Here is a 24,519-nt window from a genome sequence, read left to right as displayed (position 1 = left end):
GTGTTGTTGAAAGGACAGCTCTCTGTCTGCAGTCCTTGGGGGAATTGTCCCTGAGGGCCTCAGGCAAATGCATAAACTCTCAGATCCCTGGCTCCTATCACTCAGTATGTCAAATTGGGACTCATCCCATTTTAGCCCTTGAGAATGCCATTTGAAGCAAGTGAGTGAAATTTTATTGCTGAGGGGTAAAATTTCACGGGGGAAGACCTACTCCTGGCTACATGTTATGGGGTCTAAAATAGATTAAAAATAGTAGGACGTTTTTTTTGGAGTGACATAGACCCAGTTGGGGAGAACAGAGAAGTTTTGTCCTGGAGCCCTTAATACAGAGTCACAAAATATGAAATTCATGCAATTGTGTGCACTTCTTTGGCTCCCATTTTCAGTGACATTATGTTGGTAGCTTGAAATGGGTCATGGTGGGAGTATACACCTCATGGAAATTGGCAAACACTATAGTTAGGCTTTGTAAATATTTGTATGTATGCCTGTGTGTATGTATGTACTGACTGATGAGTTTACCAGCACACCATAGGACCCAAGTCACAATTATGGAAAGTCCCAGGAGAATGGAAAATGCTATTGTGGAGGGAAGAAAGAGGGAAGTATGGGTTTGAGGGACTCTTTAACCCTTGTGCCAACAAGCCCTGACTTCTTAGAGATAAATTTCTACATTGGCCCCAGATCTTGGCTACTATGAACATTTAAGGTATTTATAAGAACTTATGCATGACTTCACACCCATCCAGTTTTTGTCACTGGGTTGTTTTGTTAAACGTTTTAAGGGTTTAGGTTGTGTTTCAGTGTGCTAGGTTCTGGGAGTGCCGCAGGGGGTAATCATTGACAGGAATCAGATTTGCTCCTAGCCACAAGCTAGGTACCCTGATAGTAGCCTGTTGTGGAAGCAGGGAAAGGAATAACTTAAGAGGATATATGTCATGAAGGTGGTGAGAAGTGCTCCAAATGGAGGTAACTCTTTCCACAGAACAAAACAGGAAGATTGACATGACTTCTCTAAGATGCTGGAGGCATCTGGATCAAGGCTGTGAAAACCTTCATGAAGCATTTGAGAAGTTTCTTAGAGTGACCTTGGATTAGACAACCAACCATTCTAGTACATCCAAGTTCACCTATGTACCAGACTTGAATCCCTGATTCTTTAGCTCTATTCCGTGCTTCCCATAAGAAAAATTGTCTTTGCTGCTCCTTTCCCCTATTGATGTACTACACTATCTTGAAGAGTAACTTCAGATATGTACTCATACTTAAAACTTCATGAATACAGAAAGTGTCACTTCTCTTACTGCATTAGTTTTTTTTTTTGCAAGTAAGACATTAACTTCACTTTCTTTAGTTGTATAAATATCTCTCTTGTTTTTGTGATTAAGATCTCATTTAGAGGACAAACTGTCTTTTTCATTCTTCTATATAACGTATTTCCTGCCATCCTCTGAATCGAATGGATTAAGAAGTTGCTAGAAGTGATGATGATGTAAAAAAAAAATATTTGAGTGTAATCTGTATTTTCTTCTGTTTCTGCACACAGATGGTGGAGTACCAGTGGTCTTGTCGGACATGGCTGCCTTAAACCACACTGGTGTTAGCCATACGGTCTTCCGCTTACTGGGCGTCCCCGGGCTAGAGGACCAGCACATGTGGATTTCCATCCCCTTCTTCATTTCCTATGTTGTCGCCCTCCTTGGGAACAGTCTGCTCATCTGCATTATCCTCACAAGGCGCAGCCTCCAGGAACCCATGTACCTCTTCCTCTGCATGCTGGCCGGAGCAGACCTTGTCCTCCCCTCGTGCACTGTACCTCAGGCCTTGGCCATCTTCTGGTTCCATGCTGGGGTGATCTCCTTGGATTGCTGTATCACTCAGGTATTCTTTCTCTCTTCCACTTTTGTTTCTGAGTCAGGGATCTTGGTGGTGATGGCATTTGACCGCTACATTGCCATATGCTACCCTCTGAGATACACCGCTATTCTTACACCTGCTCTGATTGGGAAAATTGGTGTGACCCTCTGTCTGAGAAGTTACTGTATTGTTTTCCCCATAATATTTCTTCTGAAAAGATTGACTTTCTGCAAAAGTAACATCCTCCCAAACACAACTTGTAAGCACATTGTCTTGGCCCATGTTTCCGGTAATGACATTCGAGTGAACATCTGGTATGGGATTTTTGTCCTAGTGTCAACAGTGGTCTTAGATATTGTGCTGATTTTTATTTCATATGTGCTGATTCTCCGTGCTGTTTTCCGCATCCCATCCCGAGCTGCACGCCACAAAGCTCTCAATACTTGTGGTTCCCATGTCTGTGTCATCGTCCTTTTTTATGCACCTGGCATCTTCTCTGTCCTCACTCAGCGATTTGGACATCACATCTCACCCCATGTCCATGTCCTCCTGGCCAATGCCTATAATCTGGCTCCACCTATGATGAATCCCATTATTTATGGAATCAAGACCAAACAGATCCGGGACCAGGTGGCTCATGTATTGTTTACAATGCAGAAATGAATGTGATGATGGAAACTAATGTTGCACTATTCTCAGCAATTCTCTACATGCACCAGGTGAACTTTAGCATCAGGATGTGGAAACGCACAGCAGAGAAACTAAAGGACCACAGGTATTGGTGGCACTAGAATAATTGCATTAGAACAATTTTGGTTCATGTTTCTTCTGAAACCTCCAATCAGTCATTAGATGTCAGAGACTTTTGGTGTTTAGATTTTATTGATAGAGTGGAGAACTAGATCAGCTTACCTTTTTGGCATTTATACCTCTATATCCATACACTGACCGATATAAACCATAGACAGTAGCTCTTCCTGGATCTTTGCTGAAATATCCCTTTCTGATATATTTTCACCTTTGAGTAGTTGTACATATTTTATTACTCATATGAACATTTCTTTTGCTATCCTTTCCAGTGTTTTCAGCATATTAAAAATTTTGCTTCTCACACAAATTATTACAAAATATCACCTGTAGCTTTTATTTTATTTTTTAAAAGATTTTATTTATTTATTTGACAGACAGAGATCACAAGTAGGCAGAAAGGCAGGCAGAGAGAGGGGGAAGCAGGCTCCCCATCATGCAGAGAGCTCGATGCGGGACTTGATCCCAGGACTCTGAGACCATGACCTGAGCTGAAGGCAGAGGCTTAACCCACTGAGCCACCTAGGCACCCCACCTGTAGCTTTTAATTTAAGCATAAATTATATGAAAATGTGAATATACTTCTCTTTCCTAGAACTCAAAACGAGTATAAATTTATTACTTATTATGTTCATAACATTTTTATTCATATTCATTGTTTGGAAATAAATATTTAACAATAGTTCACTGTTTAGCTAAAGTATACTATATATAAAATAATATATTAAGCAATTATTAACCAAAAATTATGGTGAAGTATAAGAAATGTTTTCTTAAGAGTAATACTGCCTAAATTCATGATAAGCATGTATTTTGTGCAATACAATAGCACAGAGAGAAATAAATGGACCCTGGCAGGTCTATGTCTTTGGTAATGAATCACACTCTAAGTATGTTTGTAGGAGAGGAGTATATTCCAGAATAGAAAGTTAAATATTATTCATTAAAATATATTTTCCTATACACAGCTGATGAATTATTGAACACTACATCTGAACCTAATGATGTACTACATGTTAACCAATTAAATTTAAATAAAAAACAGAAAAAATATATTTTCCTTTGCATGTATGCATCAATATATGCTGAAACCATATGCATGGTGAATATGTACAATTTATTTGATACAGGTGATTTTTGTAACATGAAAAGTGTATTATCAAAAACACTGTTGATTAATATTCCCTTTTGTATAGGAATACAAGAGATGAATTATCTTAAGTGCTTATCTGAAGATATTTTAGTTTTGTCTTCATTTTAAAATTTTATTTATTTATTTTAAGTAATCACTATACCCAATGTGGGGCTCGAACTCATGACCCCACGATCAAGAGTTGGATGCTCTTCTGTCTGAGCTGGCCAGGCGTCCCTTGTCTTCATTATTAAAAGGATAATTTATCAGTATAGAATTTTAGTTGGCAAAGATTTTTTTTTCAGAACATTAGGAACCAGGTGGTGGGTATTAGGGAGGGCACAGATTGCATGGAGCACTGGGTGTGGTGAAAAAACAATGAATACTGTTACGCTGAAAATAAATAAAAAATTTAATTAAAAAAATTTTCCTTGTATTGCCGTCTTTCTCCTTTTATATTGAGAATTCACCTGAAAATTTTATTGTTGCTCCTTTGAGTGTATTGTGCTTTTATCTCTGGCTACAGTTAAGATTTTCTTTTGTCTTTTTGTTTTTTCAGAACATTTATTACCATGTGTTCATGTGAGGTTTGCTTTGCATGCATGTTTCTTGAATATGTGAGTTTATATCTTTCATCAGTTCTGGAACGTTTCCATCCATTATCTCCTTGAACATTGTTGCTGCCCCATTTTCTCTCCATATATTTATATTAGATACTTCCAGTGTGTCTACCATGTGTCTTATGCTCATTTATTATTATTTTTGCCATTATCATTCCTTCCTCCTACTTCAGTTTCTGTTGTTTGCATCCATCTATCTTCCAGTTCATTAAATCTGTTCTGCTCTGCCAAATCTACTGTTTAATTTAGCAACTAAATGCTTATCAGATAATCATGTGTTTCAGTTTAGTAATATCCATTTAAATTTTTTCCAGATTCTAATTCTGTGGATGAATTCTTCATACTCTCAAGTAACTTCATCATATTTTGCTCTCCTGAAGAGAATATTCATTAAAGTTCTATAATCTTTGTCTGCTGAACTTGTCTGATTACTGGTTCATCTGTCAGTCTGGTGTTTTTTTTTTCAGTTTTTTTCCTTGTTCTCTGATCATAAAGTTTTTCTTCTTTCTATGTATAGTACGTTTTAATTTTATGCTTGATGTTCCCATAAAAACCCTATAGAGGCTGCAGATAATGGCATCTTCCTTCAGAAAGGTTTTCTCTCTCCCTGGTGTTAGGGTGAGGCCAGGAGCTGAGCACCTCACTCAGGAGGCCTGGATTTGTGTCAAGGTCAGATTTCAGTGTTAGTCATCCTTGTCTCCTGGGCTCTTATTCCTAGGACAGAACTCTTGAGAGGTTTTAGTTGAGATCCTGGAAGGCCTTCTTCTCTTGAGTCTTAAAAACTTAAAGAGTCAGTTCTTTCCTTCAAAGATCTTTTGGCTTAAATCTTTAGACTGCCCCCCATGCAGTCTCAAAATTTGCAAAATGACAGAAATGAGAGGTTAAGATATGGTTTAGTCAAGCCCCCTCACTCTGCTAGATCTCTTAGGAGTCACTCTTAGGAATGTTAAGAGATTTAATACAGCCCTTTTTGAAATTCAATTTACTTAACATATAGTGTATTATTAGTTTCAGAGGTAGAATTTAGTGACTCGTCAGTTGCATACAACACCCAGTGCTCATTCCATCAAGTACCCTCCTTAATGCCCATCACCCAGTTACTCCATCCCTGCACTGCCCCCCACCCCCAGGTCCCCTCCAGTAAGCCTCAGTTTGTTTCCTATAGTTAAGAGTCTCTTACGGTGTCTCCCTCTCTGACTTCTTTTCTTCTTTTTTTCCCTATGTTCATCTGTTTTGTTTCTTAAGTTCCAGATATGAGTAAGATTATATGATAACTGCCTTTCTCTGACTGACTTATTTCACTTAACATAATACCTTCTAGTTCCATCCATGTTGTTGCAAATGGCAAGACTTCATTCTTTTTGATGCCTGAGTAATATTCTGTTGTATATATATACCACATTTTCTTTATCCATTCATCTGTTGATGGACATTTGGGCTATTTCCATAGTTTATCTGTTATTGACATTGCTGCTATAAACATCGGGGTGCATGTGCCCCTTTGAATCACTGTTCGCATCCTTTGGATAAATATCTAGTAGAGCAATTGCTAGATCATAGGCTAGCTCTACTTTCAACTTTTTGAGGAACCTCCATACTGTTTTCCAGAATGGCTGCACCAGCTTGCATTCCCACCAACGGTGTAGGAGGTTTCCTCTTTCTCCACATCCTCACCAACATATGTTGTTTCCTGAGTTGTTAATTTTAGCCATTCTGACCAATGTGAGGTGGTATCATTGTGGTTTTGATTTGTTAATACAACCTTTCATTTACTTTAATTCTTTTTTTTTCATTTCTTTTTAGCGTAACAGAATTCATTGTTTATGCACCACACCCAGTGCTCCATGCAATCTGTGCCCTCCATAATACCCACCACCTGGCTCCCTCAACCTCCCACCCCCCAGCCGTTCAAAACCCTCAGATTGTTTTTCAGAGTCCATAGTCTCTCATGGTTCATCTCCCCTTCCAATTTCCCTCAACTCCCTTCTCCTCTCCATCTCCCTATGTCCTCCATGTTATTTGTTATGCTCCAGAAATAAGTGAAACCATATGATAATTGACTCTCTCTGCTTGACTTATTTCACTCAGCATAATTTATTCTTATTTTTTAAGGATTTTACTTACTTGGGAGAGAGAGAGCATGAGAGAGAGAAGACAGCACAAGTGGGGAGGGAGGGATAGAAGGGCAGAGGGAGAGGCAGAATTCCCCACTGAGCAGGGAGCCTGATGTGGGGCTTGATCCCAGGACCCCAAGAACGTGACCTGAGTTGAGGGCAGATGCTTAACTGACTGAGCCAACCAGTGCCCCTAACATGGCCTTTTAGATTCTTTTGGGCTGGTTCCCCAGCATTTAGTGTAGCCACAGTACTCAGCAAATGTTTCATAGGAAAAAATAGCTGTGTGTTTGAAAACTCCAAAGTTGAAAATGTTGACTACAGTTCTATATGGCTACTGAAAAGCTCAGTGGGTTTTGCTTATCCCCAGGAGAAGCCCTCCTTCTGGACCACGATTGACCCTTAGCCCATGCCCAGAATTTGCAAAAAGTTCCAGGGGGAAAAGGTGGTTGATAATTGTCAGCTTGCCTTTTTTTTTTTTTCAAAGATTTTATTTATTTATTTGACAGAGACACAGTGAGAGAGGGAATACAAGAAGGAATAGTGAGAGAGGGAGAAGCAGGCCCTCTGCTGAGCAGGGAGCCTGATGCGGGGCTTGATCCCAGGACCCTGGGATCATGACATGAGCCAAAGGCAGATGCTTAACCAACTGAGCCACCCAAGAATCCCTGTCAGCTTGATTTTGAGAGTTCTCCTGTCCCTTGAGTTTTTGTTTATCTAGTCTTTGTTGCTTTCCTGGCTCTCTGATGGCTTTATATGTGTTTTTTTTGCAAATTAATTGTCTTTCTCTGGTTGTAACAATGGAGATATTATCATGCTGTGTCTTATTATGTCATAACCAAAGCAAACATTTTAAAAGACTGTTAGTATTTGCTTTGATAACACAAAAATAATGAACCAATAACATTTAGCATGAACAGGATATGTATTTATGCCTTTGAGACAGCAAGACATATTACTTCTACCATTTCCATCTGAATATAAAAAATGGCCACAGGTTTTATTCATTACACCTAGTAAGTAAACTTTAGGATGAATGTAATTTGAAACCTTTATTGTAAAACTGGAGATAGAGGTGGTCCATAGAGGAGAAGCACTTTTCTTGACACAAATAAATGTCTCAATGTCTTTGGTCCCTCAAACCTAGAACTGTGCTTATGTTCTGTAACAGTCTCCTTTCAGGATTTCCTGTACTCTGTGTGAATACTAACTCCTCTTTAATTTCCAGATGGCTCTAAGTTATTCTGAATCTTTTCTGTCACATTTCTGGTTTGCTAATTCTGTTTTGTGATGAATTGCTGGGAAGTAGCATGAAAAATAATACAGTGCTCATCAAGCAAGTCATGTTCCTGAATCTGGGCTTGGCCACTTACTAAATGTTTAATTTTGAGTGGGTTATTTATTTATATCTAAAAGCTTCAGTTCAATTATAAAACGAATATGAAAATAGCTACATCACAGGGATGAAATGAAATGATAAACTGTTAAGCACTTAGCACCAAGCCCTACATGTAATTAATTCTCTATAAGTCATTTGGATATATTGGCCTGAGGGAGATGAGGGAGGTCTGGATCAGAATTAGAGATTTGGTAATCACTTTCCATTTGCACAGAGATGGTCACTGAGTCTATGCATAATGAAGGCAGTGGTTGGCAACTTGAATCCACATAGAAATCACCCAGAGAGCTTTACAAAAGTCACTTGATGTTTAGAAAAGCAACACAGCCCCCAGATCCTGACTGAATTGGTACAGAGCAGTGGCTGTCCAACTCTAGTGTACATTGCAACCGCATGGAGGGTTTGTTCAACCGCACATGGCTGACTTCTACCACAAGAGTTTCTGATTGAGAAGACTAAGATTCCACCTTCTAACACGACTAAGCTGATGCTGCCGGTACAGCTACTGGAGAGAAGATTCACAAACTTAGGAATAGTCTCCTGCCAGTATAAGCCCTCTTTTACTAAGGCGGTTTTGTCAGTTCACAGATAATAATTGTACTCCTGCTGCCCTCCTTAGAGATTTCCCCAATTTTCCTAAGCTCAGTGCTGAGGCCGTGGATGTATTGATGAGAGACATTCTCAGACATGAAAAGTGGGTTTTCATATCAACAGCAGCCATCTGCTTGAGACCACGAAGTGACTGGATGGCCACTACTTACACATTCTTGTTTTGTCCAAATATGTCTCTGAAGGAAGAAGGTTGGGGCCGCTAAGGAGAGACCCTAAAAAGGAGCATGTTGGCAGTGGTCTCTCTTCACACAGAAAGTGACATGATTTGGCTCCTCTGTAGTAATTAGAAAATAATTATTTCTTGTTTTTCATGGGGAATGGTGTACTGTGTATTGAGTTTATTTTCTTTACTATCAAATTTCAGATTCTAGCCTCTTTCTGACAGTTGCAACATTTTCCGCCCCATGTGAATTCTGATAATAAATGCTGGAGAGTTAATTATCATTCAGGTGTACACACTCAGGGGGTCTCTCAATTTAAAAAAACCCAGCAGCTGTCCTGGGCTGCCAGTTTACTTATGGTTGAAAAGAACAAGGAAGCTCATTGGCTCCAGCCTGCCCAATCATGTCCAGCTTCCAACTCTGACCAGTCATGTCCTTTCACCTTCTTATTTAAGAGAGACTTCCACAATCCACTAGGGTGTTTGTGCTGCTGACTAACTAAAGGGAGGACTGAATGTGGGTGGCTGGATCTATCAGTTAGTTTCTCTTTTCTGTCGGTGCCTTTCTCTCTGCTTTCTCTTTCTGCCTTTAAGAGACCAGGAGTTTCCTACTTCCTTCCTGGCTGTGGGAAAGACAAACAAGATGAACGAGACACCTAGACTTAGTTCCCTTGCCTTTATCTCACTAAATCACAAAATTTAGTTGAGACTTAGGAATTAAACAGCACTTTCTTTCTTTTCACTAACATAAGAGTGAAACTTGATACTAAGTTGAGAGAAGTGCTTTAAGCTGATCAAATACCAGAACCTACCTCTTAGTCCAGGTGGAGCTCATTTTCCTATCCAGGCTTCCTTTACTTTGCTGTTGTGGGGTTGCTGGTAAACTTGGGACTGGGAAGAGCTCTGAAAGAACTCTGTGGGTTGATGCTAGCTACCAGTTGGGATAAGAAATTAAACCTCTTTTATTAGGAAGGGTATTTCTAACTCTTGGATTCACTGTCTTTTATGTTGAAGGCTGCAGGAAGGACCTTCTTCAATTGGCTCAAGCTTTGAGTCTAACTTTGGCATAATCTCTTCTTAAAGCTAACCTCACCCATCCTTAATAGGGTTGCTGGCTTTTATCTTTCCTATTCTAATTCAAAATATCCCTTGTCAGAAGGAAGCCCTGTCTGTAGCCCACTGTGCTCCTGATGCCTTCAGTAGGCTTACTCTATAGCTACTTTCTGTCTCCAAGCCATCAGGTCCTCTTTGAGAAATGACTCAGAATGTTTAGAGCATTTTATAGGACATTTGCCTTGTCTGAGATCCATCTTTTAAAAGCCTTTCTTCAGGATCCTCAGGCTGTTAGTCAAACATACGTTATTCTTTCTACCCCTCCTCTCAATTAGGTTAATTGACACCTGGGAAACATTCTGGTGTTCATTTAGGTTGTGATGCATTTTGTCTTGCTGGAATTGGAGAGCCATTCCAATTGGCTCTAAAGGAATGGCTTTTACTGAGGGATAGTCCTCCTATTCCTGTTGGTCACCTCTCCCTTTGTCTTTCAAACTCCTGACTTCATATCTATTTCGTCCTCCTAGAAGCACATTATCCCTCTTGTGTATTTGCCTTGGCTGCTAGCTGTTCTAGTCCTTGACTTTTTGTCTCAAGTGGCCTCTTTTCAATCTTTTCCTGGCCTGGGTTTTAGACGACAGTAGATCATAACAGTCCTGTTAAGTCCAGTCCTCTGCGGTTTTGTGGGATCCTAGACCCAAGAGTTCCCTTTCCTACTTCCTCATTTAAGCCTACAGATACTTCAAGAATCTTTTCCTGAGAACTCCATTTTCTCCTAGGGTTTTGTATTCAGACATTGCTCAGCCTGAAGGGTCTCCATGTGTATTTCATGATACTTTCTGGGGACAAATACAGGATATCCTGTTTTCTAAACAATGATGGGTCAGTGCTGTCTTCCATCCTAGAATTATATAATCCTGTGTACATGTTTTGGGGGTATGTCTCAACCTCTAAAGTTATTCCACAGTCTCCCAGAAGACTCCTACTTGCCTCCACCAGTAGTTTGCTCATTTGTCCCAGGCAATATTTATCACTCAGTCCCAATTGCATCACTTACCATACCTTTACCTGAGAGAGATGCTGTGGGATCCCTATCTTTTTCTACCGTGGAGATACTGAACTACTTCAAGGGCAGTGTGTCTCTATTGTGGAGGTTTCTGTTGGATGAAGCCTCTTGACCAAGATAAGTTTAGGAAGTCTCCTTCCCATTAGGGTGCTTGAACTAGGCAAATTACTTCATTGTCTGAATTTACAGGGTCAAAGGAGGACAGAGGACTAGAAACTAAAGAACAAACCCAGTATTTGGAGAGTATATGCAGAGTGACTGTGTAAAAGGCATAAACTTAGCTCCCTATCCTCTTGAAGAAAATACAAGTTGCTAAACTCATGGCCCAGGAAGTGGAGAGTCTCCCATTTTCCTACCTACCAAACTGATCCTTGTTGGGGAGAGTACAATGTGGAATAAGTGGTAAGAGCGGACATCCTTGACTTGTTCCTGATCTCAGAAGAAAAGCTGTATTTTCGTCATGGGATAAGATATTAGCTCTGTGTTCTTCATATATGGGCTGTATTATGAAGTGGTATATTCCCCCCAAACCCACTTTCTTGAGGGTTTTTATCATGATTTGAAAGTTGAACTTTGTGAAATGTTTTTTTCTGCTGGTCATGCTTTTTTTTTTTTTTTTGGTAACATAGCAGCTGTATATTAAGCTGTAGTTTATTTTTCATATCTAAAGAATTTATTACCCCTGTGGTTTCTAGCTGGGCCTTCTATAGACTTCTCTGTGACCCAAACTTTGAAGACACAGTAGCAATATCATGGGCTTTCATATGGCTTTAGGTCTACTGGAGTAGTTGGCAGCTGTCTTAACCCTTGGCACCACTGTTCTTCTGGCCTGTAGTGGTATAAGATGAGGTGCCAGTTTCAGAGCTGCTAAATATTGTAGGATCTTCATATAGTATCGATTTGACTAGTGCTCTTTTTTGGTAGATGCTTTCTGATGGATGTTTGTTGCTCTATGAAGATACTTTGATCTATGCCCATATGCCCATCCACCTATCTCTACCCTATCCACCTTGTCTTTGGTTCTTCTCCTTCCAGGCCTCTGACCAGCAGTCAAGCCATTTGCCACTGCCTGTTAGTATAGATGCATGTATTTAAACCTCACAAGACTCTTACATAAAATGGATGCACTTGCTGAAGCAAGACCCATTAGGAGGATTTACTCCTCTCCACTGTTGTTCAAGGTTATTCTTGAGTGGGATGACTGTGCAGCGCCCATCCATCTTGGGCTTGAAATACCAAGTAGATCTAGGAGTCAAACTTTGGTATTTTCTTTGTGTTAATTTCCCATGCTCTGAAGTGTGCATAACCTAAGGCCTCCAACAAGCTACATTTCAAGTGTTCTATAGTCTTGTATGGCTAGTGGCTACTAAATCGAATAGCACAGGTTATAGAACACTTTTGTCATCACAGAACACTGGTGGAGCAAGGCTCCAGGACTCTGGGCTATGCAGTGACAAAGTAAAAGTTAACTAGCCTTCAGGTGAAATTACCATTGTATCCAAAGTTCACTTCAGGTGCATGAAAAATGTGTGAGCCCTTTAGGCTGTAGAAAAGCATCCACCAAATCCATGGCTGGCTGCCATGTACCTGAGGGTGGTAATGTGCTGTAGCTGAGAATAAATGTAGGGCTGTAGGTCCCTTAGGAGAGAGAAATGATGGAATCATCACCATGCACTCTTCCCAAGGTTCTGAGTTTTTCCTCCCAGGAGGGGAGACATTTGGCATATCCCAAGTCTAAACACAAGGCACAGGATTATGAATATTGATTGGGTAAATGGCCTTTAGTCTCCTGACCATCTTGACTTTTGTACAGATGGAGTGGTCATTTACTAAACACCTGTTATGTGCTAGAGACCCTGCTAGGTGTTTTGTCTAATTTAAATAACACCATTAAGAATTCTGCAATGAAGATAGGGATTCCGAGCCTTAGAAAAGTTAAATTTTCAAAGTTGTGAAATGGAAGAAAAAGAAGAGTCAGCAAAGTAGATCTTTGCAACCCAGGAGCTATATTGGCAAATTCTCATCCTCTCTGGCTGCTGAAATTTTGTATGGACTGTTCCCTCAATCTAAGATGTTCTCCAACCAGCTTTTCCTACAGAGGAGTCCTTCTCATTGAGAAATGTTCTTCCAGAGTTCTTTTCTTTCTTCACCTCTCGCATTCTCTTCTATTGTATCCAATACAATGTCCATGTACTTATTAGAGTTTGACTATCTCAATTTTTTTTACTTGTGAAGGATCTATTTCTACCTCTTGAATGAAAGCTCCATGAAGCCTGGGACATTACCTTTCTTTTTTCTATATTTTATTTCCAGAACTGAGCATACTTCTTGATACATAATAAATGCTTAGTAAAGGTTTATTAAATGACTGAGTCCTGACGGAAGAATATCTAAGAGTATAGATGACATTTAAAGCCCAGACCATGAGAGCCCCTACCCAGGATTTCAAACTCGTGGGTTATTAAGACAAGGTGAAGCACTCCAAATAGGATAGCTAAATAAAAAGCTGGGTTTTCTTGAACTGCATGATCAACTAGCTTGACCTTTATGGAAGTCAGTCTTCTGTTTGTAGGACTATCTAACCATGTAAACAGAAAAGGAGTAACCTCTGCAGTTTCATGCCACAAAAAATTTGTTCATCGCATGAGCATTTATTCCCCCAAATGAAGCCCCCATGCCAGCCAGGTGAGCGAGTAGCAAGCTGAAATTCTCCTGCTCCCCTAGGCTGACTCTTATCCATGTAGCTGGTCTCCAGTGATAAGACTTAGGAGCTCACCTGTTTGAGCCATCAACCATGTGTTCAATTCAGGAGCAGTGTACATTCAAAGAAGCGGGTCCACACAGGCAAATAATTACTATTAATAATTAGCACAATTTTAGTTTCTACTCCTTTCAAAGGTCATTAAAGGAACACAGGTCACATTCCACATCAATCCTTTATTTTTCTACTGTTTTTAGATTTTATTTATATTCAAGTTAGTTAACAGTGTATTATTCTGAGGTAATGTAGTAATTGATCTGCTGCATGTAATACCCAGTGTTCATTACATCAAGTGCCCTCCTTAATGCCCATCACCCAGTTACCCCATCCCTCCCTCCTGCCTGCCTTCCAGCAACCCTCTGTCTTCCCTATAGTTAAGAGTCTCTTATGGTTTGCCTCCCTCTCTGATTTTATTTTTCCTTCCCTTCCCCTGTGTTAACTCCCTTCCCCTGTGGGATTGCCTTCCTCATTGAAGTAATGTATTTTTATGAGCTATTCAGTACTAACTTTTGTGTAGTTCAGTAGTCTAGTATAAAGTTCAGGAAAACTCTTTAGGAACTGGTGGGTTCCTCTGCAGTGGGGTGCAGAGATCTGTTGAAGCTTCCTCACTATCCCAGATGTTGGGATATAAATGTTCCCATTTGTCATCAGCACCTTCATCTGTAGGCCCATTTTGGGATATACAAGCAGCTAACTTAAAGCTTTTCCTTTGGGGAGGCTGCATCCCCTAAAAAGACTGCCCCTTCAGAAAAAAAAAAAAAAAACAAACAAACTTGTGTCCAAACTTCTAGAAATGTTAAATGGGTCCCTTGAACTTCAGGATATTATGCAATGTCCTAGGCGTCACTGGGCTCTAGTGTTGGAGGGTTTCATTCAAGTCCACGCTAGCTAGAGATCATCATGAAATAAGGATTGGGGGATATATGCCCTTTTTCCATGGAAGAGCTATGTTCTTCTTGAGCCTCGAATTCTGGTGGTCTTTTGTAGCATTCTTCCTCAAACTTACCCTTGATACAGTGTGTTAGACTCTTCACTGAAATTTTTGTTCTCCTGGTCCCTTAATCTCTGCCACCCACTTGCTTGCCACGAGTTCACCTACACTCTCCTGTACATGTAACCCCTCTTGCATACCTGTAAAGAAATGAAGCGACTGAGTCTTCTGCTTAGTTCTTTATTAGGTTTCTTGACTGCTGCTTTTTCTTCACTTCCTATAGTCTTAGACCTACTATGTTTAGTTGGCTAGTTACTAACCTTGGTTATCAGGAAACATTGTCTCTTTATTGGTAAACCTAGCCCTAATGTTCATAACAGCAAAGTCTAACTTGATTTCAGATATGAAAACCGATCACTTGGCTGAAAACTCCCATATTTAAGCATCAAAAGGAAACGATTTGCTAGTTGACTCAGAATAATGGTGACCCTTGGGATTGGGTAAATTTCAACAATACTTCTCTGAAACTTTTTTTTTTAAATTTTAGAGCAAGTGAGTGGGGAAGAGGGGCAGCAGAGGGAGAGAGAGAGTTCAGAGAATCTCAAGCAAACTCCCTGCTGAGCAGGGAGCCCAACAAGGGGCTTGATTTCACAATCCTGAGATCATGACCTGAACGGAAACAAAGTGTTGAATGTTCAACCACCTGAGCCACTGAGGCATCCAGACTGTTTTTAAACACATGCACACACACACTCAACACTTCTGTAGGAATTTAGAATTTTGTCAAATTTTCATACAAATAATTTTTAACATGAAATGAAGCATGATGACTGCTAGACTTGAATATGTGGGGGGTAGTTACTAAGTAACTTGAGGTCTATTACTTCAGTAAAATAGATGACAGCTAGATTATGATATTAGTCAAATACATTATTCCAGAAACAAAGATAAAATATCACAATTTCTAATCTAGCAAAGGTCTTTATCTGAAGCAGAGCCTTAGGTTAGGCATCTCCATCTTTATCACTTGCTAGCTGCCAGTGGTTATTAAATACCAGATAGAAAATGACACCAATCAGCTAAATTCTGCCTCTTTAGCATCTTACTCAGGGAACGTGAAAATAGGAAGGCTCAAACATCAGAGGCAATAAGGCCAACTGGAAGAAATGGAGAGGTCCTTTCCTTCTCAATACAGGTATAATCTCTGAATTTCATTTTTCCAAATGGAAAGCAAGTCTTTTCCTAGCAAAATGAGCACTTAAAACCACAAAATATCATCAGCTCACAATACTAGAGAGTGTAATTCTATCCTTGCTTGGAAATACATTAAAACTTAAAGATACTGAGAATGTACATCTTTAGTCTCTTTACTGTGAGATTTTCACTGAAGTGTTTACACCCTTATGAAAATTAAAGGAAATCACCTAAAGGATCCCCACTGGAAGAATCTGGTGGAAATATTGATGACTGGGGTTAAGTAAAAGTACTGTACTAATTGGGCATTTAAACAGGCAATTTAACCTGTTGAGAGTGAATTTCTATGAAGTTAGAGTGGTCTTTGGAATTATTTATGATCCAACTAGAGTTAAGGCTCCACGATACCACTCTCATTTCTGACACCCACTACATGTTCAAAGATCTCTGAGACCACCCTCATGTTTAGTAATTCACTCTCGAAAGACTCACTAAAAGCTGTTCTACTTATGGCCACTTCCTTACAATGAAAGGATACAACTTAAAATCAGCTTGGGCAGAATCCTGGAAAGGACTACACACAGAGCTTCCAGTTGCCCCCTCCAGTGGAGTGAGACAGCACTAACTTTCCTGGTGACAATGTGACTATACAGGGATACTTCCTGGAAACTTGTGTCCAGAGATTTTACTGGGGCTTGGTCACATAGATCCGACTGGCTGCATATGTGGCCAAATTCAGTCTCCTGCCGGTCTTGAGATCAGGATAAGTGTGACCCAAAACCTGACCCTGAACCACATTCTCTAGTGACGTTCAAAGCGTCCCCCCCAACCCCACCCTCAACCTGGTAAACAAAGACACAGGCATGGTTTGCCAAGAGCCCAGAGGAAAGGCAGGCCCTCAATTTGGGTAATCAATTCTTCACTCACTTAGAATTTATTCTAAAATGAGAGCTTTTGAACTGTTAAGATTATGTGGAACTGGCTGTGAAATCCCACACTCAAGGATTCTCAAGTTAACTTTTTAGCTGAATTTGGAATGTAGCTATTGTTAAACACATGTAATGGAGGTAAGGTAAAAAGCATGGAGCACTGGGTGTGGTGCACGAACAATGAATTCTGGAACACTGAAAAGAAAACAACAACAACAACAACAACAAAGAATGTAATTATGTGAAGTTCCTTCTTGAAGGAGCAAATTTTTTTAAACTAGTCTTAAAAATTCTGGTTTTCTGATAATAGTTGAGCCCCAGGAGTCCTGTCTAACTATGGAGTGTATCACAAACTTCTCCCTTTCTAGAAATAGAAACTTTAAGGATATGGAAAGTACTGTTTGTATTCTAGAGTAATGTTTGGGTGCATAATTAAGCAAAGCCATAATAATCTCCCTGCCAGCAGCTGAAATAATAGGCCTGTATACTTCTAAACATGCTTAACATAAAGCACCCCACTATATGTACTAGTGCGTGTATGTACTAACTACTATGGGAGCTGAATGTTGATCAAAATACCAATTGCAGAACTATTCCTCCAAATGTAAGTTTGCTAATAAACTAAACATACAGCTTTAACTACTTAGATACAAAAATGTCCTTTTAGTTCCTTTCGTTGGATGGGTAACATTAGCATGTGAACTAAATTTGCATTGATTGGAATTGTCAAAATTCTGACAAGCTGGCTATCTGCTGTAGCCAGATTCACATTGGATGAGACTTGGAACTCTTGTATATGTAAACACACTGTGTGCTTAGGAGCACAGATAATGTATTTAAAAATGAGTGTGTTGGGGCCCCTGGGTGATTCAGTCAGTTAAGTGTCCAACTTTTTTTTTTTTTTTCAAATTGAGTTTCATGTTCAGTTAGCCAACCAATAGTACATCATTAGTTTTTGATGTAGTGCTTAACGATTCATTAGGTGCATATAACACTCAATGCTCATCACAACACGTGCCCTCTTTAATACCCATTGAAAGTTAAGTCAAGAACGAAAATGGGTTGAGACAGAAACATGCTTTATGGGGGTGGAAGATGAGACTCTTTTCCTCCTAAGACCTTGAGAGAGAAGTGTCCTTGGAGATCATCTAGTCCAGCATTTCTCAGAGCCACCTGCCTCCGAATCCCCTGGGGTGCTTATTGGCAATACAGATTCTTGGCCCTTGTCCCTGAAGATGCCGACTCAGTAGATCTAAGGCAGGGCTCAGGAACATAGATTCTTCTAAACAAATATATATATAAAATATATAAAAATATATTTATATATAAATTTTATTTACATATTTTATATATCATTATATATATAAATTTTATATATATAAAATATAAAAAAAATATAAAATATGTATATAACTTTTTTTGCCAGATTTTTGATACCCATATAGTTTGACAGTACTAGGATTGAGACTAGGGTTGATCTGTTTCTCCACTAAGCTTCTCCAATCCTCATCAGAATTAATCAAAACAAGATGCGTGATACTGGGTCCTACAAAGTTGATCAATGCATTTACAGTTTCCATAGGGCTGTGGGCAGGAGTCCTGGTGTGCCCTGTTCTTCCTCTGCCCAGTGCTCATGGATGCAAGGCTCCCCTGCCTGGGATGCATGCCTGCATGGTGTGGACCTGTTATCATGCACACACTTTGTGCTCAACTCAAGTGTCCTGTCTTGTAGGATGTTCAAGGCCAGGTCGGGTGGTGATCTGGAAAGGACACATTTCCTGTTCCCTAAAGTCAGGCAGGTCACTTACATTTCAGGAAGAGAACTTCAACTACAGGCCACAGAATGCCATCCTCCCCTCTCCAGATTAGCATATGTGTGCATTCTTTTTACCTCCACATAAGTACATAAGAGATTCCAATCTTGGGAAAATTGTAATTTAGATAGGGGCTAGACTGAAGAAGGGGATAACTAGGCTGAGAAATAAAGGAAACAAAATCTTTCTTCCCCTCCCCCTCCCCTTCTTTCCCTCCATCCCTTTCAAGATAGATTCACCAACATGAAAGATTTCAAGGACCAATACATGTCAGTTCTGGATCTACTGATCACAAATCATCCTTATCTTTCAATGAAAGGAGAACCCTGTAAATTGTCATAATAGGTAACAATGCATGGGCTGAGTTACCTGTATAATTGAAAAAATACAAATGGATTGCCTCCTTTACTTCTAACATTCTTCATACTTGTTAGTACAAATATTTGTTTATTTAGTAAATCATAATGAGCTATCACCTTCCTTTTGTTCTTCACAGTGGGCTACTTGGCAAAGGCATGAGACTTCTTAATGACCACAACTCAAGAGTGGGGTTCTTGCCCTGACCCTTGCCTCCTGCCACTTTGCTTTTAGAGCTCTGTGGACACGATGAAATTGAATGTAGAATAGTGCTTTGCATTTTGGGGAGGGCATTGGCTTTTACCAGATTCTCAAAAACATCTGTGTCCTGCAAAGGGCTAGAGCACCATTGGAGAATCTTTCTCAGGTGTCAAGATTGTTCTAGCAGGGGCATGACTAAGATGATCTTTCATATCATTCACAGCAAGGGTTCCATTTACCTTCAGAGGCACACCCTTTCCTTTCCTGAGAGCTGGAGTCCATATGTGTCCAACTCTTGATTGCAGCTCAGGTCATGATCTCAGGGATCTGGGATCAAGTAAGTCCCACCTCAGGCGCCACTCTCAGGGAGTGTGCTTGAGGATTCCTTTTCTCCTTCTACCCCTTACCATTGCATTGTGCACACACTCTTTCAATCATATATATATGTGTGTGTGTGTGTGTATTTTTTTGATGTTGAACCAACCTTGCAACCACATGGTCATGGTGAATAATCCTTTTAATGTACTGTTAGATCCTTTTAGCTAGTATCTTGTTGAAAATTTTGACACCCATGTTCATCAGGGATATTGGTTTTTAACTCTTTTTGGTGGGGTCTTTGGAATGAAAGTAATTCTGGCCTCAGAGTTTGGAAGTTTCCCTTCCATTTCTGTTTTTTGGAATAGTTTCAGAGCAATAGGTGTTCTTTAAATGTTTGGTAGAATTCTAGGAAGCAATCTGGCCCTGGACTCTTGTTTGTTGGAAGGTTTTTGATTACTGATTCAATTTCTGTGGTGGTTATGGGTCTGTTCAGGTTTTCTATTCTTCCTCTTTCAGTTTTTGTAGTTTGTTTCTAGGAATGCTTCCATTTCTTCAAGATTGTCTAATTTGTTCACACATCGTTGCTCATATTATTCTCCTATAATTATATTTCTGCAGTGTTGGCTGTGGTCTCTCCTGTTTCACTCTAGTTTATTTGGATCCTTTCTCATTTTGATAAATGTGGTTAGGGGTTTATTGATCTTATTCTTTCAAAGAACTAAGTTCTAGTTTCATTGATCTGGTTTTTTTTTTTTTTTTGTTTCTATTTCATTGATTTCTTCTCTAATCTTATTTTCTTCTCTTGCTGGATTTAGGCTTTATTTACTGTTCTTTTTTTGAGCTCCTTTTAGGTGTAAGTTTTGTTTATGTATTTGAGACTTTTCTAGTTTCTTAAGGCCTGTATTGCTATGTACTTCCCTCTTAGGACTGCCTTTGCTGCATCCCAAACGTTCTGAATTATTGTTTTCATTTTCATTTGTTTCATGTATTTTTAAAAATTCTTTAATTTCCTGGTTGATCCATTCATTCTTTTATAGGATGTTCTTTAACCTTCATGTGTTTGTGGTTTTCCCAACTTTTTTTTCTTGTGGTTGTCTTTGGACTTTTGTAGCATTGTGGTCTGAAAATATATGCATGGTATGATCTTGGTCTTTTTGTACTAGTGGAGACCCAATTTGTGACTATGATCTGTTCTGGAGAATGTTCCATGTGCTCTTGAAGAATGTGTATTCTGTTGCTTTAGGTTGGAATGTTTTGAATATATCTGAAGTCTTCTCTGGCCCAGTGTCTCATTCAAAGCCCTTGTTTCCTTATTGATCTTCTGCTTATCTGTTGCTATGAGTGGGGTGTTAAAGTCCCCCACTACTATCGGATTGATGAGTTCCCTTAATTTTGTTATTAATTGGCTTATATAGTTGACTGCTCCCAAGGTAGGGGGATAAATATTTATAATTGTTAGATCTTACTGCGTAGACCCCTTTATTATGATACAGTGTCTGTTTTCATCTCTTATTACAGTCTTTGGTTTCAAATCTAGTTGTCTAATATAAGGATGGCTACCCCAGCTTTCTTTTGAGATCTATTACCATGATAAGTGGTTCTCTACCCCCTCATTTTCAATCTGGAGGTGTCCTTGGGTGTACAATGAGTTTCTTCCAAGCAGCATATCAACGGTTCTTGTTTTTTTCCCCCCTAAATCCATTCTGATATCCTATGTCTTTTGATTGGACCATTGAGTACATTTACATTCAATAAATATTGAAAGATAGGAATTTAGTGCCATTCTATTTCCTGTAAAGTCACTGTTCCTATAGATTGTTTCTTTCTAGTCTTCGTTATTTTTAGTCTTTTCCTCTGCTCAAGGGATCTCCTTTTAATATTTCTTGTAGGGTTGGTTTAGTGTTTACAAATTCCTTAAGTTTATTCTGGAACAGTGAAAAGAAATAAAAAATAAAAATTTAAAACAAATTCCTTTAGTTTTTCCTTGAACTAGAAACTTTCTCTCCTATTCTGAATGACAGCCTTGCTGGATAAAGTATTCTTGACTGTATATTTTTCCCATTTTAGCACAGGCTGTCCTTTCTTGCCTTCCAGGTCTCTGTGGACAGGTCTGCCAGCCTCATGTGTCTACCCTTGCATGTTAAGGACCTCTTGTCCTGAGTTTTCATGATTTTTCTCCTTATCTTTGTAATTTACAAGCTTCAGGATAATATGTTGATGTGTCAATCTATTTTTGTTGATTTTTGAAGTGGGTTCTCTGTGCCTCCTATACCTGAATGCCTGCTTCCTTCTCCAGATTAAGGAAGTTCTCAACTATAATTTGTTCAAATAAACCTTCTGCCCCCTTTTTCCTGCTCCTCATCTTCTGGGACTGCTATAATAAGGATATTATTTTGATTTATGGAGTTGTTGAGTTCCTTGACTTTCCCTTTGTGATCTCAGTTTCCTTTCCCTCCTTTCAGCTTCCTTATTTTCTATATCACTGATTCAGTCTTCTGTTTCATTCATCCTTGTTTTTATGGCCTGCACCTGGGACTACATCTCTGTAACAGCATTTTAAATTTCAGTCTGACTAGATTTTAGTTCTTTTATCTCTATACAGTAGGGGATTGTCTAATGTGTTCTATGCTTTCCCCCCACCCAAGCCCAGCTAGTATCTTTGTAATAGTTGTTTTAAAATTCTAGTTCAGATATCTTAATTATATCTGTATTGATTAAATCCTTAGCAGTGAGTACTTCCATTCTTTTGGGGGTGAATTTATGTCTCATTTTGTCCAGAAAAGAAAAGAAAAACCAAAACCAAAAAAAGTTTATATAAAAATAAAAATTAAAGAATAAAATTAAAAAATAACATAGTAAAAGACTAAAAAATAAAAATACAAAGAATGCTCTATACTGTTTTCCCCAAGAGCTGAAGCTTTGCAGGCCTCTATGATCAGTAAATTTGGTGAGAGCGAGTTGTTTGCACTGGTCTTTTGGGGGAGGGGCCTGTTGTGCTGATGCTGATTGTTAGGCATACTTGCCCTAGTGGAAATGCACCTCCAGCGCACAGAGGGAGGGCTTGGTGTAAGCGGTTATGGACTCCACCAGGTGGTGCTGTTTTGCTCCCTGAAGGCTCTCAACACTGATGGGTGGAATGAATAGGGCTGCTCTGCTTTCTAGCGTGGAGCTGAAAATTCTCACCCCTTCACTCCTCAGTAAGCCTCAGAGAAAAGCAGCCAATCACTCTTGTTGCCATGGTTTCTGTCGGAACTCTGTTCAGGCGGCCTGTGACCAAGCATTTTTATTTTAGGCACGCGACTGAGTTTTAAAACTCCAAATTTCAGGGATTATGCACAACTCTGCCTTTTTCTAGACCCCTCCTAGGAAAGTGGTCATGTGACTATGCAGCAGTTCCTAGTTTATAGCAACACAGCAGAAAGCTGGTACCTAGACCCACTGTTCTCAGCCGGCTGTCTTGCTTCTATGCCTGGGAACTCTGCTGCACTCAGACACCACCGCCTGTTCTTGTAACCCTGGGGATCCTCAGGCCGTGTTGTCACACCTGGGATTCTGCTCTGCTTCACCTGAGCACCTTTAAGCCTGGCACATTCCCTCACTGTAGCAGACTTCTTAAAGTTCCCATTTTGTACTCTTTCTTTATAATACTTTGCAGTAGCTTCCTTAAGCAGGCTTCCCACCCCTCTTCATCATCAGCTATATCACTCTGGATTTAAGCCTTCACACCTCTTACCTTCCAAACAGTGGCCGCTTTTCTACTTGAAGACTTGCAACATTTTTCTTAGCCCTCCAATTGATTTCTCAGGTGTTCAGAATATCTAGTTGTATTCGAGGGATGAGACAAACTTAGGATATCCCTACTCCTCTGTCATCTTAACTCCTCTATGCATAATTTATGAAAACTTTATTGCTATTGGAAATCATTTGAAAATACAGATTTAGGAATATATTGTTTACTTGAAAATATTAGCAATAAGTATAATGTACATATGAAGTATATTTTGTGCCAAAGGAAACATTTGTTATGTAATAGTAAGTAAAAATATGACCTACAAATCATGATATATTATACATGAAGATATCATTAAATGACAAAATGTTTTCTAAATATTAATGGTTTTATGAATAATTATTAGTAATTTAAAGAAAAATATTGTTAAAGTACTGAAAATAAAAATTTAAATCTAAATAAATAAGTGGGATAAAAAAATAAATAATGGACTTACTTTAGATCAGAACAACTTCTGAAGTTAAAAGGGAAACACCCAGAGGAAAAGCCTGGTGATTTGACATAAAATTTAGGTCCTCCTATATAACTAAAATTAAGACATAAAAAGAGAAATACTTCGAAAGAATATTCCTCCTTTGGAAAGCTGCAGTATGTTAAACATACTATTGTCAAATATGGAGTGATTATTTACATTATGATAAACTCCTAAATTGTTATAATTTGTAGTTAATAAAAATGGCTAAAATGTGTTTTAAATATAATAAAATACCTGCTAGACATATACATGAAAATAGGACATAAGATTTTGCATAGTTTGATTTCAAATATGTAAAAAATTGAGGCGTTAAGATGGAATTATATAATAAACATAAGGGTCATAAAAGGAACTTATTCATGCCATTTAAATATTTTCTAAATGGCTTACAATGAAAATTTCATGCACTTTCTCTTTAAAATGAAAAATTCCTTTCTCGATATAGTATCTAGTTTATTAGTAGTGTTAGTAAATATACTACCTTTGGGTATATACCCAAAGGAAATAAAAACAATATATCAAAGATATATGCATTCCCATGATTGTAGAATTGTAGCTTGTTTCCCATGATTGTAGAATTGTAGCTTGTTTCCATATCTTGAGACTAAGTGTGTGGCAATGGGTGAATGATAAATTATGATTTATATATGTATTTGTATATATATGTATGTGTGTGTAAGTATATACATATATGTGTATATACATATTTGTACATATGTGTGTGTGTGTGTGTGTATATATATATAAAATATATCTATTATTCAGCCTTAAAAGGTGATCCTGCTATTTGCCATGGATGACTCTAGAGGACATTATGCTAAGTGAAATAAACTAGACACAGGAAAAAAAAAACCCTATGACCTCACTTATGTGTGTAATGTAAAAAAGCTGAGTACACAGAAGCAGAGAATAGAACCTGTGGTTACTGG

The 24,519-nt window shown here is 38.9% G+C and overlaps 1 protein-coding gene across 2 annotated transcripts in view; it reads left to right on the top strand.

Annotated features, from left to right (window-relative positions):
* Positions 1 to 1,575: 1,575 nt before the first annotated feature.
* LOC308350188 (olfactory receptor 52B4-like) overlaps positions 1,576 to 24,519 on the top strand; it is a gene marked incomplete at both ends in the record, with an annotated part of 35,952 nt that continues 13,008 nt past the window's right edge. Inside the window, one exon of one of the 2 annotated variants that reach the window (XM_080815201.1) lies at positions 1,576 to 1,881. In XM_080815201.1, the coding sequence (XP_080671327.1) occupies positions 1,576 to 1,881 (306 nt within the window). Of the gene's footprint in view, positions 2,521 to 24,519 lie in introns of those variants that run through there. The other variant, XM_080815200.1, reaches the window with a different exon arrangement.

This window comes from Martes martes (assembly GCF_963455335.1).
Source record: "Martes martes genome assembly, chromosome: 10".
Lineage (NCBI taxonomy): Eukaryota > Metazoa > Chordata > Mammalia > Carnivora > Mustelidae > Martes > Martes martes.
The sequence above is the reverse complement of the archived record's forward strand: the minus strand, read 5'-3'. Positions and strand labels throughout refer to the sequence as shown.